This window comes from Nanorana parkeri, unplaced genomic scaffold, assembly GCF_000935625.1.
Source record: "Nanorana parkeri isolate BGI_ZX_2015 unplaced genomic scaffold, ASM93562v1 scaffold115, whole genome shotgun sequence".
In the NCBI taxonomy this organism is placed as follows: domain Eukaryota; kingdom Metazoa; phylum Chordata; class Amphibia; order Anura; family Dicroglossidae; genus Nanorana; species Nanorana parkeri.
Genome location: NW_017306383.1, coordinates 1,510,242 through 1,530,309, shown reverse-complemented (window position 1 = coordinate 1,530,309; position 20,068 = coordinate 1,510,242). Strand labels below are relative to the sequence as shown.

General features: G+C 41.4%; 1 protein-coding gene across 1 annotated transcript in view; it reads right to left on the bottom strand.

Moving 5' to 3' along the window:
• The window catches only part of MMRN1 (multimerin 1), an 81,759-nt gene that overhangs the window by 31,307 nt on the left and 30,384 nt on the right, over positions 1–20,068 (bottom strand). Inside the window, exon 2 of the mRNA XM_018553281.1 lies at positions 3,545–3,664. Coding sequence (XP_018408783.1) covers positions 3,545–3,664 — 120 coding nt within the window. The remainder of the gene's footprint in view (positions 1–3,544; positions 3,665–20,068) is intronic.

The following is a 20,068-nucleotide window of genomic DNA, read 5'->3' as shown; positions in this document are numbered from 1 at the left end:
GCTCGAAATGACTGCGGATGGCACCGCCACACATGAACAGTAGAAAAATGTCACCAGCACACCATGAGTTGAAAAAGCAAAATATTTTATTGCCAGTAGCTGTATCTCATTGGCAAGCGCTTTCGGGGCCTCGCAGGGTCTAAGCCTGATGAAGGGGACCCTGCGAGGCCCCGAAAGCGCTTGCCAATGAGATACAGCTATTGGCAATAAAATATTTTGCTTTTTCAACTCATGGTGTGCTGGTGACATTTTTCTACTGTTCATGTGTGGCGGTGCCATCCGCAATCATTTCGAGCACCCATCTTCATCAAGTGGGAATCCCGGTATGGAGTGCGGTATGGTTCCTGTTTCTGTTCATACTGTGAAGTGGTACATTGAGACCTCAGAAATAGAGTGCATATATTTAAAAAAAATAAAAAATAATTCTCCCTGAAAATAATCATATGGGATTGTGTTCATTGCATGCAAAGATTTCCTATCATGGTGTACAATCTCTGCAACTGATCTGCTTGCATTGCCTTTTCTACAAAGAAACCATGATCCCTTCACTGCTAGTGTACCCCATCAATATAATGGGTTGAAAAGGGAGAAATGTTACAAGGCAGTTAAAGACAAATCCCTAATGCTGGCAAACACTCAGGATTTTTTCTGTTATTTGCAATCAGCTGACCTGCATCAACTTTTCTCCATGGATTGCCTGACATGTAAATGCAACCCATTTGTGGCAATGGCTTTATTCCCTTTTCAGTACAGAAAAGATAATAGTTGATAACTGGCAAAAGAGATTATATTTTATCATGTGGAGTTCAACAGATTACACGTCCACACTTCTGTGTATAATGCTCATACAAGTCATATCTCTCATGAATGTTGGTTTGTGTATAGCTGAATGAAGCTTCAGCTCATTGCTCTGAAATACTGTATATGGAAGAGTTCAGGAGCAAAAATTACAACAGTGATGATCAACATTTCTACCCTCATAAAAGATCGAGTTGCAATGCAATGCAAGCAATGAAAACAATTTTAAAATGAATAGTTACATTTTAAAAGTTACAATTTTCAAAGCCTAAAGTTTGTGTTTGTACATGGAAATGTCAGAAGTGAAATTATTCATTCATAAATGGCCCTATAAAACATAACCTTTCCAGCTACATCCGTGTACTGATGTATTTGTTTTTGCAGGGACATATATTATTTTCGTTTATGAACATTATGCATTAAAACCTCAAACAGAGATAAAATTCACAGCAGAACGTTCAAAGCCAATTACTTATTTATTAGTATGAAAAAATTGGTTCTATGGTGTTAATATATACTGCCCAAACATGGAGATGCAGTTATCTATTAAAATAAAATCTAAAAATAAACATCTGGTATAAAAAATAAATAAGGAACAAATTCATCTGGCCACTTCACCTCAGATAAGTGGATCAAGCTTAAACAAGTTTGGCTTTCTACATAAGTAATATCAAAAAGACTCACATTGCATTACATTTATTATTAATCATTAAAAATGTGACAGTGAAATATTTGATCATCACTCTGTGTGCTATCTAACCAGAAAAATAGCTCTCAGGGTTGTGATGTGTTCATTAATCTGTATCTGTACATTCTGCTACTTGAGAAAGTGTCACCTTTGTTTTGTAGCTCTTTATAGATAGACTCAGGACATCCAGTTAATGGTTCATTATTTTACTGTCTGGAGCAGTTATTCATATTGGTGATACATACACAACATATTTTCAGTTCAGCATATTAAAAAAAGATGTAATCGCTTTGTATAAAGTATGAGAACTAAGCACAGTAAACATATTGTAAACCCAAATCACTGATTGTAAAACACAGAGCTCTTACATCTAGGAGAATGAATACAGACCTCACTGAACAGGCTCCAATGTTCCAAGCACAAGGATTCGTTCCCCCAGATACATAGGTTTCCACATTTTCCATTGCAACAGTTGGCATGAGTCGTGTATGGACATACGCACACCAATTTCTGTAACAAAATAAAAGTGTATAATGCATTAAAAATGCTTTTTTCGATTGAGGTCATTCCTATTGCTTACCACTTTAGCATATCTACCATAGAGCTTACTGTACCATCCACAGTCATCCCCTGACCCTTTAGTTTTTTACATGTCACTACAGCACTGGTTAAAAACCAGTTATTAGAAAATGTGCTTTATGAAAAAATAAATCAACAATGTCCCAAATGTAAATCTAAAGTCATATCCTGATGACCTGCCGACTTGAAGAGCCATACTACAATGATCATATACTGCCGATACTCCAATAGCAAATGGTAGTTCACTGGTATTACTGGGATGTCATCACAGTTCTAGGGAACCTGGGTGGTGTCATTGACCAAATATGATTATGATATTAGTAATACTACTACTAAATTATTTACTTCCAAGTGCAGCAGCCAGAGGTTCAGGCCGACGGGCTAATATCTATTAGCAATTTTCCCTGTGTTGTGGGCATTAGTTCAGTGTTGGCAACCTGAATCCTCTTTTACTGCACCCTCTTTTCATATGAAAAATGAAGAATGTTTGTCATCTAACAGTCTCAAGGTAGCTGGGTGATTTTAGATGCTGCTGGAAGCTTAAAGCTGATCTCTGGGAAAAAAAATATTGCTTCCTTTTTCAACTCAACTCCCTCTTTTTATTTTTATTGGAAATAATTTAATCTAAAAGCCCCAGTTGCTTGCCTGAAAAGCCAGTTTACATGACAGGCCAGGCCAGGCCACAGGGTCTTCTTTCTTCTGGTCTGTAGTGTGGAAGGGTCCTTCTTTCAGTGCCCACGCAACTTCCTAATGACATGGAACCTGCCCATTGGTTGTCCATCAAAGGGTCTTCACAGGATCATCACAGGGTCCTGAAGTCTTGTGAGCAACGGACACAAGACCACTCAGCTTGATCACTGAATCCCAGTGATAGGACCGTAGGCACCATTGAGGGCTTTATGACAATGGATTCAGGTGTTTTTTTTTTGTTTTTTTTTTAACTAAACATGAATTGGGTAGGTGCAAGTGGGTTAGCTTTTTTTGTTCCCTGGAAATGCTTTAAAGGAGAACTATGAGGTGAGTGCTTTTCACTCACCTCATAGTTCTAGCCGACATGTGACAATGAGACTGTCACAGGTCGGCTCAGTAGATTGGGAGGTGAGCAAACACATACCGGTGTTCGCTCACCTCTCGATCCTGTCACAGCCCTCTGCCGTGACAGGGGAGGGGCTGGATTCCCCCCTCCCAGCTCCGATGCGCCAGCGCTGACTGGCAGATCGGATGGGGGAGGGAGCGGGTACAGCTGCTCTGCCTCTAGATAGGCAGAGCCAGCTGTCACTCACGCAGCTGGGCAGATCCAGACATAATTGTCGGGATCCGCTTCAGCTGCGGCGTCTCAGTATACCGCGATCAGTAGTTTAAAAAAAGATGTAATCGCTTTGTATAAAGTATGAGAACTAAGCACAGTAAACATATTGTAAACCCAAATCACTGATTGTAAAACACAGAGCTCTTACATCTAGGAGAATGAATACAGACCTCACTGAACAGGCTCCAATGTTCCAAGCACAAGGATTCGTTCCCCCAGATACATAGGTTTCCACATTTTCCATTGCAACAGTTGGCATGAGTCGTGTATGGACATACGCACACCAATTTCTGTAACAAAATAAAAGTGTATAATGCATTAAAAATGCTTTTTTCGATTGAGGTCATTCCTATTGCTTACCACTTTAGCATATCTACCATAGAGCTTACTGTACCATCCACAGTCATCCCCTGACCCTTTAGTTTTTTACATGTCACTACAGCACTGGTTAAAAACCAGTTATTAGAAAATGTGCTTTATGAAAAAATAAATCAACAATGTCCCAAATGTAAATCTAAAGTCATATCCTGATGACCTGCCGACTTGAAGAGCCATACTACAATGATCATATACTGCCGATACTCCAATAGCAAATGGTAGTTCACTGGTATTACTGGGATGTCATCACAGTTCTAGGGAACCTGGGTGGTGTCATTGACCAAATATGATTATGATATTAGTAATACTACTACTAAATTATTTACTTCCAAGTGCAGCAGCCAGAGGTTCAGGCCGACGGGCTAATATCTATTAGCAATTTTCCCTGTGTTGTGGGCATTAGTTCAGTGTTGGCAACCTGAATCCTCTTTTACTGCACCCTCTTTTCATATGAAAAATGAAGAATGTTTGTCATCTAACAGTCTCAAGGTAGCTGGGTGATTTTAGATGCTGCTGGAAGCTTAAAGCTGATCTCTGGGAAAAAAAATATTGCTTCCTTTTTCAACTCAACTCCCTCTTTTTATTTTTATTGGAAATAATTTAATCTAAAAGCCCCAGTTGCTTGCCTGAAAAGCCAGTTTACATGACAGGCCAGGCCAGGCCACAGGGTCTTCTTTCTTCTGGTCTGTAGTGTGGAAGGGTCCTTCTTTCAGTGCCCACGCAACTTCCTAATGACATGGAACCTGCCCATTGGTTGTCCATCAAAGGGTCTTCACAGGATCATCACAGGGTCCTGAAGTCTTGTGAGCAACGGACACAAGACCACTCAGCTTGATCACTGAATCCCAGTGATAGGACCGTAGGCACCATTGAGGGCTTTATGACAATGGATTCAGGTGTTTTTTTTTTGTTTTTTTTTTAACTAAACATGAATTGGGTAGGTGCAAGTGGGTTAGCTTTTTTTGTTCCCTGGAAATGCTTTAAAGGAGAACTATGAGGTGAGTGCTTTTCACTCACCTCATAGTTCTAGCCGACATGTGACAATGAGACTGTCACAGGTCGGCTCAGTAGATTGGGAGGTGAGCAAACACATACCGGTGTTCGCTCACCTCTCGATCCTGTCACAGCCCTCTGCCGTGACAGGGGAGGGGCTGGATTCCCCCCTCCCAGCTCCGATGCGCCAGCGCTGACTGGCAGATCGGATGGGGGAGGGAGCGGGTACAGCTGCTCTGCCTCTAGATAGGCAGAGCCAGCTGTCACTCACGCAGCTGGGCAGATCCAGACATAATTGTCGGGATCCGCTTCAGCTGCGGCGTCTCAGTATACCGCGATCAGTAGCTCACGGTATACTGTGGCGTCTCAGTATACCGCGAGCTATAGCTCGCGGTATACTGAGCTTAGGGTGATGGGAGGACGCTAGTTTGTGTCCTCCCGTTACCCTAAGGAGAACTATGGGGAAAAGCCTTAACCCCATAGTTCTCCTTTAAGATGTATAGGAAGCATTTCTTATTATTCTTTAGATCTTTTATTGTAATTGGCATATATATTTTGGCATATAAATCCTGTATAATAATAATACATGCGTAGTGAATACTTGTATGTATTACCATGACTACAAAGACCAATAAATATATAAGTGTATAGTTTGATTCCTGAGCCTTTCTTTTACTGCATACATTAAAACACAAAATGCATCAGCCTTCCTTTCTTTCGCCAAATATTTAACTTTTCCAAAGTCATGATGAATTAAAACAAGTGGAAATCTGCATTGACTGGCAGTTGTTTACCCTCATAAATCACTGTGTTTATTATGCATATGTCAATACAACTGCTTAATGTCTGTTATCAGAGTTTCTCAGTTCCTTTATCTCTAGACAAAAATGCTTTGCTGGACAGAATTCTAAACTGAATGTAATCCTCATTAAAGAATTGCTAGGCAAAATGTCTAGAAATTAGAAGCAATAAACCAGTTAGACCTTTACCTAGTTATCCTTAGTTCAGAAAAAACAAATACCGTATTAAAAATAACTCTTATATGAACATGTTTTTGGCTTTTTATTGATTTTGAATATACAAGATACTAGACGGTCAGCGTAGGGAAGTATCAGAGATTTAGCAATCATATAGAGAGTGCTAAGATAAGAGCTGATCAAGGGTATGGTTAAGTAGAAAACTGTGTGGGAGAGACAGAGTTAGGCCAACAAGCTAGGGGGAAATCAAACAATTGCAGGCAGGTGCCAGACAACAGAGGGTACCAGAAGGGGAAGCCATCTGTGAAATGATGCAGCCTGTCAGGGCCTTCACAAACACCTATTGAGTGATTTGGGTATCTGTAGACTGCTCATTGGAACGGAGAGAATCATGGTGTTACCAGAACACTATGCAACAAGGAAGGCTTTTAAAGCTAGGTAGCCTGAAACACTACAGCAATGTCTGGTAAAAAAGCAGAAGCAGTTGACGGTTAAACACTCTTTAAATATAACTTTAACTATTAATAAATGCTGAGTAAAAGCTAATTGATATATTATTATGAATAGCGCATTACATTATTCTAATTATTACAAATATACATAAACACCATTCCTAAAGGAAGATATAGACAGATATTGTAACTTTTTTCCCCCCTCCTTTTGTGCATCTCAATGGTGCAGCTGTCCACATGCAATGGTTTAAGGTAAGCTTTTAGATAGTGACAATAGTGGAACATGCCTGAGCCTTGATAATTGTTTCTGATAACTATAGTCCCCAAATGAAGTGTAATACAGGACAGCAGTTGAGAGAAGAGGACATTGTCACCCTACAACAGGAAGTGTCTATGCAAGCACCTACATGGCAGGATCATCAGGTATTCTTTTACTGAAAGCTATAGATTTAAACTGATTTAAACTGATTGAAAATTACTTTTAAAACTACTGTAGGGATCTAGAATTCTTCGAAATTCTCCTCCTATACTTTTGTGATCTGTTAGGGTAGTTTTGTCAGCTTAGCTGTGCTGTCTAGTGTTCTCTAAGTATGCAATGATTATTCTTAGTCACATGCTGTATTGGGTGCAGAGTGTGCTAGAGATAAAACTCCACATGAAGGATGTTTAATGCCTGGCCAATCAGTAGGTCTGGGGAGCCTACTGTGCATGCTGGGAGAGCTATTAAATATCTGAGGCACTTCTTGGCACAGTCTCTTTCCCTACAGGGTGTTCCGCTGTAAGGATGCCACAGTGATTCACTAAACTAGGCCTCAGGCCTGAGGGCCACGGGCTATGGAAGCTGCGAGTATCCCCCAGTCTGGGAGGTGTCCTTAAGATGCTGGCTGCAATTAAGTGTTATCCTAGCCTAGAGGAAGCAAGCTGCAGGTGTGGAGATGGTGAGTGACGGACAGAGTTTCAGAAGCAAACATTAGAACCTTCCACTGCTGTCCTGCCTTGATGTAACAACTGAGCATACACTAGAACCTCAGTTACAAGGAGCCACATTTACATGGTATGGGTCCAGCCAGTATAGTTTTATAGAAGATGGAACCAAAAATATATACATCTATATAGAAGACCAAAGGAATATGCTTTGTCATACCAAAAAGGGTACCCTGTGCTCCCTTATCTGCCTACCTTTATTCTCCATGCACGTGCAAAATAAAACTACTTAAAATATAGTCCAAGTGACTGAAGCTCATTTCTCTTATCCACTACTGACCAGAGTTGTAAGTACAGAAGACTATGCCCAGGGACCAGGTAATTCTCAACTAGGGGTCCCACTTGTACACCACAAGGCCCAGCTGGGTGGAGGTACTATCCAGTCCCATACTCCCACTTAGTGGAGGCTCAGGATTTTCATGTTACCTACAGGTTGCCAGTGGTAGCTGATTGGAGACGGTCAACTCACATGACCCCACCCCCCGAAACAGGGCTACACTACATTAATGTGTTAACATGGAACTGAAACCTCCTTTTGCGGCTGAAGACACTATTTAGATCTGCGTTTGCCATTGTGTTGTACATGTATTCAATTATGACACCAGTCATATGAGGGCATGACATTTCATTACTGGCAACTGTTGTTACAAGAGGCATTCCTTGAATTAAACACACACTTCACAAATGCCAGTAGGCAAATTGTAAATAAAAAAACTAGAAAACAACAATGGATTGTTTAATTAAGAATTGTATTACATTATTGAAGATTTCTAACTTGAGATTTCTTTTGGGAAACATTAAATTTAATATTAGTATGTCTAGTTCTGCTTTAAAGACTTTATTTGCTTTTTGAGGTACAGTTTACATTCACTTTAACTGCAGTCATGGAGACCAGTTTTGGCTAATTTCTCTGCTCATAAACTAAACCTTAAGCTTTTAAACAATTAGTAAGAATTAAAAAAAAGAACTGTTGCAGGGAACAAAAAATCTCAGTATAAAAGGTAACTAATACAGTGAGATAGGAGAGCTTTGGATAAGGCAATGGACTGCTGATTAGGGACTGGAAACCCCTAGTCGTCCAGGCAGAAGAAAAGTTAGATACATGCAAGTAGTGAGACCAAAGACAAAAGTTGACAACCAGCAGCTGGGGTCAAAACTGTGTGTGGAAAAGCCTATAAAATCCAAGGTGAGTTCCAGAATATCAAGCTGGACAAGACACAAATACTTAGGGACAAAGGCACAAGGGCAGACCTGGCACCCAGCCAAGGGTTATGATGAACGGTCCGTGGTCTGAGCAAGCCTTTCCGTCTAAAGCAGCATCCTTTCAGAAAAATGTAACGTGCTAAATTGTGCACAGTTGCCCCCAGGTGTTACTGCTTGGCTAACTACTTCTTTGCCTTTGGCTAAGGAGGTTTCGAACGCTAGAACAGGCTATGTTCGAGTCGAACCTATGTTCGACTCGAACATGCAGCCCATCCCTAGTTACTACACAGTCAAGCAACCTGAAAGGCAGGCTAATAATAGCAGGTCCGGGAAGGTCTAAGGAGGCAGGTGAGGCAGAGCCTGCCACTATGGAAGAAAAATCTGTCAGCTTCAAGTCTGAAGCTGACAGCTATTTCTTCATTCAGAGCGGCTTCTAAAAGGTGACACAGCTGTGAAAGCCTCCACGCTGTGTAACCTGCGATCTGGCTTTTGACAGCTATGTTAGGTTAGCAGCAGATTTCCCCACTGCTGTCTGTAACCTAACACAGTGAGGAGGTCAGAGCTGCTTCAGAGGCTTGAGATGTGGTGTGGACAGTTTGGACCAATGCAAAGCGCCAATGGCCCAAGCCGTTCAATCAAAAAAAAACCCCAAAAAACCCAAAACAACCATCTAGATGCCTCAGCAGTGATGAGCAAGTAAGGGACAGGGAGGCTCCTCCCCCTCTCCCCCTCCCTCCTCCACACATAGCCTGGCTTGGTTTGTTTTTAAGCATTTCAAGATTGTATCAGCATGGTGTTAGACCTGGACACTCAAAGCTTAGCAGACTCACTAATACTTGCCCATGTTCACTCGCCCATTATTTGCAAAATGTACATACATTTACAATTTGTAAAAAATATGGCGTATGAGGGCCAGTAGATCAGCTGATGTTTGTAGATGCTGTATCCACCAGCTACTAATTTACCCGATCATCAATGAACCTTGATGTGGCAAATTGATTTACATTTTATTTGCAGTTTGACATTTATTTGGTCATTGACCGGGTTGGTGGAAGCATGCAAATTTCAATATGTGATCTGCTGCACATTTACACTTTATCTGGCTGATAGATTCCCTTTCAGTGAGGGGTGTCCTGTTTGTGCAGTTAAAGTGAACCTTTACACTGCAGTAATGAATTTGTAAAAAAAATTCCCATAATCATTAATAAATCATAAACACATTAAACTCATTGAAAAAGCTATTTCTTCACTATTAAATACCTTGTTTTATCTTTAAATTTCGGCACTTCAATGCAGCGGGTGGCCATGTTTGCTGTGGGAAAAGCCGCTCCTTCCGTGCCCTCTTCTTTCGTCATCCAGGAAAAGACAAAAAAAAAATTGTTGCCAGATCTCACGAGATTTTGCAACCATTTTCTTTTTTTTTTCTAGAAAAAGATCTTATTTCAATGACAAAGCAATCCCGGGATGCACTGCTTTGGCAAACTGAACTACTTTGCACCTGGAAAGCAGGAAGTGAATGCTCCGCAAGTGTAAGTATTTCAATATAACAGCATTTTACACCTGACATGTCTATGTTATTATTATTCATCATACTTAGAGAGATGCATTGGTGGGATTTGAGTTTTAAGTGTAAAGGTCCTCTTTAAGGTTTTTGACTTTCTATCTTAACAGTGTTTTCAACATGCTCAGTGTATACTGAACTCTGCATGCTGATATTCAGTTGACTGTCATAAAACTTATTTTCACCAATAACTTGTAGCACCACCCTTCAAGGAGCCACTGGATGTTTTGGTTCTCTGTTCCTGGTGATGAGGACTCACGAAACAATACGAAACACTCCAACACATCTTGAGTCTGCAAATGTTTTTACTATAATTTGACTAACAATACACAGCAAAGCAAAATAGCACAGACACAAAAAAACATAACAATAATAGAACAGGGTATACAGTAATAGATTAGCAAACAATGTTGCAGAAGATTAAATACAACACTACAGAATGTAGAAGCAGATTTCAGTCCCTAATGTCTCTGGGCTAAAGAATGTGTGCTTACTAAGGGAAGTAGCACTTTGTGCCCTAACAAATAAGGGTCTCTCCCTACTCCAATGGCCAGTGGTCACTTAATTACTGTTGAGCGGCATTGGGGCCAAGGACCAGAGTTGTAGCCTCACCCCTTGTGGGTGACCCAATGAGATAGATAGTTACTGTCTGTGGCCTTGGGTGCTTATTACGGGCAACAAGAGGTGTGCAGTTTTCTGTCCGGCGTCCTGCCCAGCCCACTGACATCACTGGTTGCCAGGAACTCAGCTGTCAGCCAGGAGCTCAGCTGGTTGTCAGTGAGCTGGACAGGTCAGCCAGAGCGTCACAGGTTGCCAAGAGCTCTTAGCAACCTGGAACTCTCTGTCCGGAAAGGGGGCAGCAGGTACACTGGCCAACCCCCCCATTTGACCCAATGAGATACCGCCTGGGAAACCACCTCAACCTACCTTATTATAGAGACGGTCTTGTTTGTAATCTCCTTAAGTAAGAAGGACCAGCCAGAGTCTTTTCACCAATCTGATTGCTTTTGGGCTGCTCATTGATGACCCAGCAGGAAGTACTTGGTGCCCCCTCTCAAGCTGCTGCTGATGGATCAAAGGTACCTTTCCCACTGGGGTATAGGTCCTCTCAGCAGTGCTGCAGACTGAAGCTCCTCTCTGAAGTCTGGTAGCGCACACTGGGATCACAGGTCAGGAATCATAGTCCCAGTTACAGTTCACATAAGTCTCCTATGTCAGCAGCTGTAGCACAAGAGTCATGTCTCTCATCGACATGTGCAGTTTCTAGCTCTGCAGCATACCAGCATGTGTCACTGGGCTCCTCACTGTACAGTTTACCCCAATGAGCTCCCCGCAGCTCAGTATCTGTGTCACAGGCAGGGGTACAGGGCTGCTTGAGCAGTCTATCTCTCTTCTGGCTGCAGCACACACCAGTCTGTATCCCTGGCAGCCTGCCTCTCTCTTTCTCTCTAGCTGCTGCTCACCAACCACTCTCCTCTTACACCTTTCCCATACTTTCCTCACTGTCCTCATGGGTCCAGTGGGTAGGGTCTTTACCCAGGATGCCCTGCAGCCAATCTGAGTCCTCTTAACATTCTGCTTTATGTCTCCTGGCTGCCTGTCATTTCTAGGGCAGGAAGACAAATTCTGAAAAGCTGTACAGTCTTTCCTTCTGTTGTGTGGCTGCCTTCCCTACAAAGGCTATATTTAATGTTAACAGCATTATGTAATAAGAAAAATTAAACAGTTTTATAGCTGACATGTTTTTCGAAAATAGCTGTGTGTGACAATACTGATTATACTTTTTGCAGTGTTACAAGGCTGACGCACATTACACATTTATAACATGCCAAGCATGATCAGATCTATAAATTGCAGAAATATAATAAGGTGTGAGATTATTGGAACTGCTAAATAGCCAGTATTTAAGCTCCTCAACACTTTGACATTATCTTTATTAGACATCCTCTGCAGCCCAGACTTTTCTTCCCCTTTCCTTGTTAACGTCTACTTTTTACCAGCTTTACTGCTGTAATCTCTCCTTTCCCTTTACCTGCTCTTTCTGGTTCTAATGCTGTATTCAACAATGGCCCAAACAGCCCACAATTTGGATAGCTTAATTTCAAACTATAAGAATCTTCTTTGATGGTAATACTGTTTCAGCACAATCACACTATCGAGTCCTGACTATTTAAATTATATTGTAATATCAATAAATATTAATAAATATATTATTATTACCTTGCACTTTTCTTTACAAACATCATATGTATGTCAGAGCACAGTGAAAACCAGACAAGCATAAGGTGCTAGTTAAAATATTTATTAAGAACAGTGTCCACAGGAGCAAGCAAAAATCATAAACAGCAACAAGCCAGAGTCAGGAGCCGGAGTAGGTAGTTGTACAAGTCATGTCAGGAACACAGAAATCAGCGTAGTCAGGAACAAGTCAGGAACAAGCCTGGAAATCAGCATTGCCAGGAGCAGGAACCAGGAGAGAACGTCAGCCAAGATCGTGTCATACACGAAATCAGGACACACTGAGCAGCAGGAATGTGCTAGCAGGAAAGACCACGCAAGGGCAAGGGCAAGGTCAGACTGGACTAAGTGGTTTAAATAGTGAGTGGCGTGACATCATCACTCAGAGACAGGAAACTCCCATCTGGCTCTCTCAGAGGATCTATTTTTTTTAAACAATATCAAACAATGCATATAAATATTTTGAATTTTTCTATTCAGCCAAAAGGTGGAGTTCCAGTCTAATTTTCACATTGTACTGATTCTCCTAGCCTCCTGTTGTAAAAAGCAATTTGTTTACAGAGCTCTATAGCACAAGTTGACATCACACATAAGTGAGTTAGAAGGGAAACCAATCCATTATCACATGGCTCTCTTCTACACTTCAATGAAACAGGGCCAGTCTGAATGGTGATAACTGCTGCTGGTTATCTTTTTAGATACGATACAATACAAACAATTAGATAAGATAGTATCGCTATAGTAAAACATCATTCAAAATGTTTTTAAAACAATACATTGACCCCAAACCATAATAGTTTCCCTTTAACTACAAAGCCAATGGTGTATTATGTCGATGTATTATTCAAATGATTTACTAGCATAAATTATTCTTTGTCAAAAACAGATTCAATCAAATAGCACTGGATATTTTTTCAAATTCTATCATTTGTTTATAAGTTAGAAATTCAACTAAAACAGGTTTTATATGTAAAATGTCAATAAAGATGCTAACATAAATGTGAGATTCCAAAATCTTCAGGACAATTACTCAGTTCTCAACCCAGTGCTCCCCCCCCCCCCCCCCCCGCCCCCCCAACTTTAGCTTTGCAGTAGCAAGCCATTGAGTCTGTGTGATTCTTCGATGTGATGTCTCGGTAGAGCTACACCTGTACATGCCAATTTGACACTTTTTAGTAGATGAAAGGTAGAAATTGAAAAGTGCAACTATTACCATGACACATTGGAAAAGGAAATATAAAAATGTTCAACGGAAAGAAATCTAAATCCAAGTATGAAAGTAATTTTCTACTTGTGAATTATCTCTATTACAAAGATACCCTAAGGCTTTGTAAAATTAATTCCATCAAATCTGTTAAATTATTTAGGAGGGCATCATCAAATCCCCTGATATAATAATTTCACTCTAATTTGGCATACTGTCTTATCACTTGGTAGACGGTATCATTACATTCATTAATGACAAATCTTGTTACTAGTACATCCTGTATCACTGGGAATCATGACAGTTCTTTGTCTTCAATGCACCTGCCACTTGTCTCAGTAGTTGAAAATTCACTTTTAAAGTGATACTGACACCTTCCTTCTTACCTGCCTAAGTCAAATAATCTTAGCTTCATACAATGTATGGGCACAAGGTACCTGTTTGGCTTCATTGACTATGGCATGCCTACTCTAGAACTAACTTATGGCCTTGACGATGGGCAGTTTTACAGGAAACTTGACTCTATCATGTTAGAAGAGACATAACAGATTTCCAAAAGGTATCTGAAGCCAAGAAGGAAAATATATGTTGCAGTGTACCAGTAATTAGATGCGGTGGCTGCATTAGTTTTCTTTTTTTCTTTTATTTTCACATAGGGATCCTACCACTAACACATTTCTTGTCCGTGGGTGAGAACGCTCTCTCACTTAACTTTATTTATGTAGAAGCATTGTCACCCTGGGCAGGAGGAGTGTGGTAAAACTACAGTGGTTCACAGAGGTTAACGTGGCAGAACTGATGAGACTGCTTGAGATAACACTGCAAAAGAACAGAAACTTCTGAGTTCACTGCATTTCTAGCAGTATCAACAGGTATTTTTTGCACTCGTTGAACAGAAAACAGAAAACACACTTCCAATGGTATATTTAACATACTGAAAAGGAGCAAATAAAAAAAAAAGGTAAAATCAGGCAGTTCCCTTCTTAACCAGGGGAGGGGACCCTCGGCTCCGATCACTCTAAACGTGAGATATCCTGTAGTAATGTATCCAAGGTGGCAGACAACTCCGTGACACTTCTTAATTTAGAGAAAAATAGCCCCCAACAATCCTTCTCAATATGTCGGCTCCTTTAGTAAATGTTAAGACCTGATTCGTAGTACCCAAGAAGAAAATGCAAACACCATAGTGCGTAACATCCAAATAAAGTGCAGTTTATTAAAAGACAGCTACTCACAAAAAACAGGGAAATCTCAGCATGGAATGCGGAACACATAATCTCCCCAAGGGGCACATATGGTGTATCTAAAGTTTTTTGGGGCTGGAAACTTCCCTACTTAAAATAACAATATTATTACAATCATAATATTCTTGTGAATACTCATAACTTTCAATAAGAACTGTGGGTGTACTCGTTGGCTCTCCAACAGACTTTAAGGTGGAGGCGTACGCTCAGTACGTAAAGTGAATATATAAGTATTTGTAAGGGGAAGGGGGGGAAGTCACAGACACACAATGCAAAGCATGCTGGTAAATTACATAGTACATAGCTACATAGTATTTGAGGTTGAAAACAGACACAGGTCCATCAAGTTCAACCTTTGCTTGTGTGTGTTGTGCGTGTGTGTGCATAAGAGTCCCTGTGTGGTCTAGTATGTAAGAGTACCTGTACCCCTGTATGTTGCAGTCTCTAAGAATGGTATCTAATTGATTTTTGAACGAATCAATATTCTTTTTAGATACCACTGCTTGTGGCAGAGAGTTCCAAAATTTAACTGCACTAACTGAAAAGAAGGCCCTAAGCCCTTTGTGCATAGATCTTTTCTCCACCAATTTTAGGTGGTGGCCTCTAGTCTTTGTTAGGGAGTTCACAGTAAAAAAAAGTTTAGCGCCGATGTTGCCATCACCACTGAACATTTTGTACAACAAAATGATGTCCCCTCCTAATCTCCTCACTTCCTGTGTGAACATGTTTAAATTTAGCAACCTTGTCTCATAGCTTTGATTCTCCAGCCCCTTAATTAGTTTAGTTGTTCTTCTTTGAACTTTCTCCAGCTCAAGGACATCCTTTCTGTTGGCTGGTGACCAAAACTGAACCGCATATTCAAGTCATCTATAACCTCCAAATCCTTTTCCATTTCTGAGTTCCCTAGTGGAGAAATGCCTCAGCCTTCTCTCTGTCGTTTGTGATTAAAGGAGAACTATGGGGTTAAGGCTTTTCCCCATAGTTCTCCTTAGGGTAACGGGAGGACACAAACTAGCATCCTCCCATCACCCTAAGCTCAGTATACCGCGAGCTGTAGCTTGCAGTATACTGAGACGCCGCAGTATACCGCGAGCTGCTGCTCGCGGTATAATGAGACGCCGCAGCTGAAGCGGATCCCGACAATTATGTCTGGATCCGTCCAGCTGCCTGACTGACAGCTGGCTCTGCTGTACCTGCCCCCTCCCAGTCCGTTCCACCAGTCAGCGCTGGCGGATCGGAGCGGGGAATCCAGCCCCTCCCCTGTCACGGCAGAGAGCCGTGACAGGATCTAGAGGTGAGCGAACGTCGGTATGTGTTCGCTCACCTCCCGATCTACTAAACCGACCTGTGACAGGTCGGTTAGAACTATGAGGTGAGTGAAAAGCACTCACCTCATAGTTCTCCTTTAATCTCCCGTTCTCATGTTTTATTGGGTCTACCTGCTCTTTTCTTACCTTTTTACTGTTTATATATTGGAATAATTTTTGGGGGTTCCTATTAGAGAATGTGGCTATATGATTTTCGTAATCTATTTTATCTGCTCATTTTTCTTGTTTACATATCGTATTGCATTCCTTGTAGCTCTGGAATGCCAATGCAGTCCACTCCATCTTATATTTTTTAAATGCCAGCTTTTTGTCTTTGATGTGTTGTTTTACCATTTTATTTAGCCATGCAAGCTTAGCTCTCGATCTTTTATTTTTGTTACCCAATGGTATGCACTTGGTAATAGCATTATGTAATGTATTCTTTAAACAATCCCACTTGTCGCCAGTGTTCAATGTTAAAAATAAGTTGTCCCATTTAGCGTCATACACTAGACAACGCAGATTATTGAAGTTTGCCTTTCTGAAATTTAGCGTGCTTGTCAAACCAACGCACTTCTCTTTTCTGTACCCAACATTAAAAATAATCACCCTGTGATCACTAATACCCAGTGTATCCCTAATTGCTATGTCTGCAACTAGATCCGTGTTATTAGAGAATAATAGATCTAGAATTGCATTCTTCCTGGTTGTGACCCCAATCATTTGGTCCATGAAATTGTCCAGAAACAGGTTTAGAAAACGGCCAGCTTTTATAGAATGAGCGGTTGCATTTGACCAATCAATGTCCGGATAATTGCAATCACCCATTATAACAATATTTCCCTGCTTCCCAACCAATTCTATATGAAAATGTAATCAAGTCTCCTCCTCTTCCCCTATATTCAGGGGTTTATAACACACACGCAAGTTAACCGCTAGGGTCAGTCTTATCTAGTTCTAGCCACGACGACTCCACACCATCACTACTATCTGCCATGATGTAATCTCGTCTATGGACAGTTAGGTTGTTTTTCACATACATACATAGATACCCCACCCTCCCTTCTACCAACCCTATCCCTCCTGAACAGCTTATACCCTTGTACGTTAGTTGTCCAGTCATGTGAGCTGTTTAGCCAAGTTTCTGTTATTCCCTCTATATCGAAGTCCTCTTCAAGTAACATAAGTTCAAGCGCCTCTAATTTGTTTGCTAGGCTTCTAGGATTTGTGTACATACATTTTAGTTTAGTGCTAGTGATTCAAGATTTGTTATTGCTCATGGTTCACAACTATTTACTTTATCTGACATTATTACGATTGGAACATTACCAATTTGTACATAACTAATTAGTTTGACTGGAGTGAGCCTGCTGTCCTCCCTTTTACAACTGCCCTCTATATTAAATGCCCCTGTATTTACTTGCTCAATGTTTATTAACCCAATTTTTACCCTCCCCCCCCCCATATTTTAGTTTAAAAGCTCTTCCAGTCTCAACCATTTTCTTTCCCAAAAGTGCTGCACCTTCCCCATTTAGATGCAGCTGTCAAACTTCTTAGTCAGTTAGAGCCAGTAACTGACTGTGAAGTCAGCCCGGTTCTCCGTTAATCCAAAGCCCTCTTTCCGACATCAGCTCTGCAGCCACTTGTTCTGTTCTCTCAACTCCCTCTGCCTCTCTGGAGTGGCTCTTGGCACAAATGAGGCCAGTAACAACACACAGCTGATAGAACAAGAGTGGCCATGAGAAACAACTCATGGCCACTCTTGTTGGTGGTTTTCGGTCCAAGCCTAGGTAACAGGTGAGGTGGCTAGTCCTGCCACTAGGACTAGAGACTGGCATGGAGATCTACAAAGATCTAAAAAGATTACTTAAACCAAATCAACCTTCCATCATTTATTTACTTATTGATTTACTTGGATAGACCCATTGACCCTTGGAGATCAATATTGACCACCTTGGGTAACCTTGTTCTAACCTTTCCCTACTCTATTCAAAACAAAAATGAAATGGCTACACTTTAAGTGCATTTTAAGTAAATATGTATCTTTAATTATTCCAAAGACTTTGAAAAATTAAAAATTTTATTCCAAATTTTAAAATATATGTTTGTCTGGGAGAAGTTATACAACAAGTTATATGTTTGTCTAAAAACAAAAAACAATATGAATGCAGTTGTAAAATTATATAACTTAAAATGTGAAGTTTCATAGTCATGGGAACAAATTAAACTCTTAAAATAATATGCTGGTTTTTCATACTGTGATTTCATAAAGCCCCTGGAGAAAACATGTCGTTCCTTTAATTATTAAATACACACTTTTAGCATGGGTTATTTAGGAACCAGCAAATGTTTCATTGTTTTCCTTTCTCTCTTAATTGCTTATTCCAGTAACTCTAACTTCCCCATTGTTTCTTGCAGTTCAGGTATATCCTGATATTATATTAATGTCACTTGGCTTTTGGCATATTAATCGCTCTGTTTTCCATTTTTTCAACTAATTTACCACAGTGGTGGTCAAATTAAAAATGATAGAGGACCTCAAGTTTGGCCCCAGGCACCTCCAAAGGGCTGCACAATAGCAGCGTGTTTTTGTGTGTTAAGGTGGATTGCGTTGAGTTTGGCTGTAATGCACCTCACTGCCTTGATTTTGGTTCTGCTGCATTCTTTTTTTTTTTTTTTGCAATGTACCACAATGCACACTAAAGAAAAAGCTGGAGCCATCATTGGTGCCATTGGCTGCAATAAATACCCTCCCAAGTAATAATGTTAGTGGACACAATGATAACCCCCAGCATTAGTGTCAGTGGATGCAATAATAATCGTCAGCAATAGTGTCAGTGGATGCAATAATAAGTACTAATTAATACTAAGCATTGTTTTTAGTAGACCAAATAATAACCCCAAGCACTGGTGTCAGCAGATGCAATATTAACCTCTAGCATTGGTGTCACTGGACACAATAATAACCCCCAGTCAGGGCAGCCATCAGGGGGTACGGCTGATACTCATGTAAGGGGCCCGGGCAGCCTGGGGAGCCCGCCCGGGTCCCTTACATGACTATCGACCGACGGTGAGGAGCGAGGAGGCGGAGGCCTGGCCCTAGCAGCGCAGGGCCCCAACATTGCCGCTCCAGCGGCTTTGAGACAAGCTAGGGCCCCATCAGCGACGCTGCTCGTCTGATGTCGGACTGGCCGGAAGTGACGTGATGTCACTTTTGGCCGGTCCAGCGGCAGACGAGGCCGGTCCGGCGGGAGACGTGTGCAGGTAAGAGGAGCTAGGAAGGAAGGAAGGAAAGGAGGGAGGGGAGGGATGCAGCCCTGACCAGCCCACCTGAGACCCCTTCAGAGCCCACCATAGACAGTCTCAGATGGGCTGTGCAGCATCTATGGTGGGCTTTGCAGGGTCACTCTCAGGTGGGTCCTGTGTCCAGTGCATCACTAAGCCCTGCGTCCAGCGCGTCACTAAGCCCTGCGTCCAGTGCGTCACTAAGCCCTGCGTCCAGCAGCACGTGGGGGCCCGGCCTAAAGCCGTGTAAGGGGCCCCAAAATTTCAGATGGCTGCCCTGTCCCCAGTATTGGTGCCAGTAATTGCAATTTAAAAAAAACAGCGTTGGTGTCAGTGACTTCAATAATAACCCCAGGAGCAGTGTCAGTTTTTTAACCCCCCCCCCATTTGTGGTAATTGCAGTGCTTTTTAAACCCTCCCCTGCATTGGTGATCAGTGGCAGTGTTTTTTAACATCCCCTAGAATTAATGGTAAGTGGTTACTTACCTTATCACATGCTCCTGCTTCATTCTCTCTCTCTCCCTAACTGGGCCAGCACTATAAGAATATGAGAGAAGGTCTGGTGGAGAGTTATATGCAAATACTCTGGCTATGAGTTTGCGCAGCTCTTTGCTTAGGCTAGGTCTATACTTGTACTGTAGGGCAGAGATTACTCTGCCTGACAGTAATGTTCTTTCATTGCCGAGTGCTGAAATCAAGAGAGTGTTTCAGGAACCAGCATCCTGCTGCAGCTCTGCAAAGTTCCCACAGGTGGCAGACCAAGCCCAGGACTGCACAGAAAGCTAGCAGACCACATGTTAGATGTTTAATAAATAACATTTTAGCAGTAGCACATTTAGGAGTCTATGTATCAATGTGTATATATATA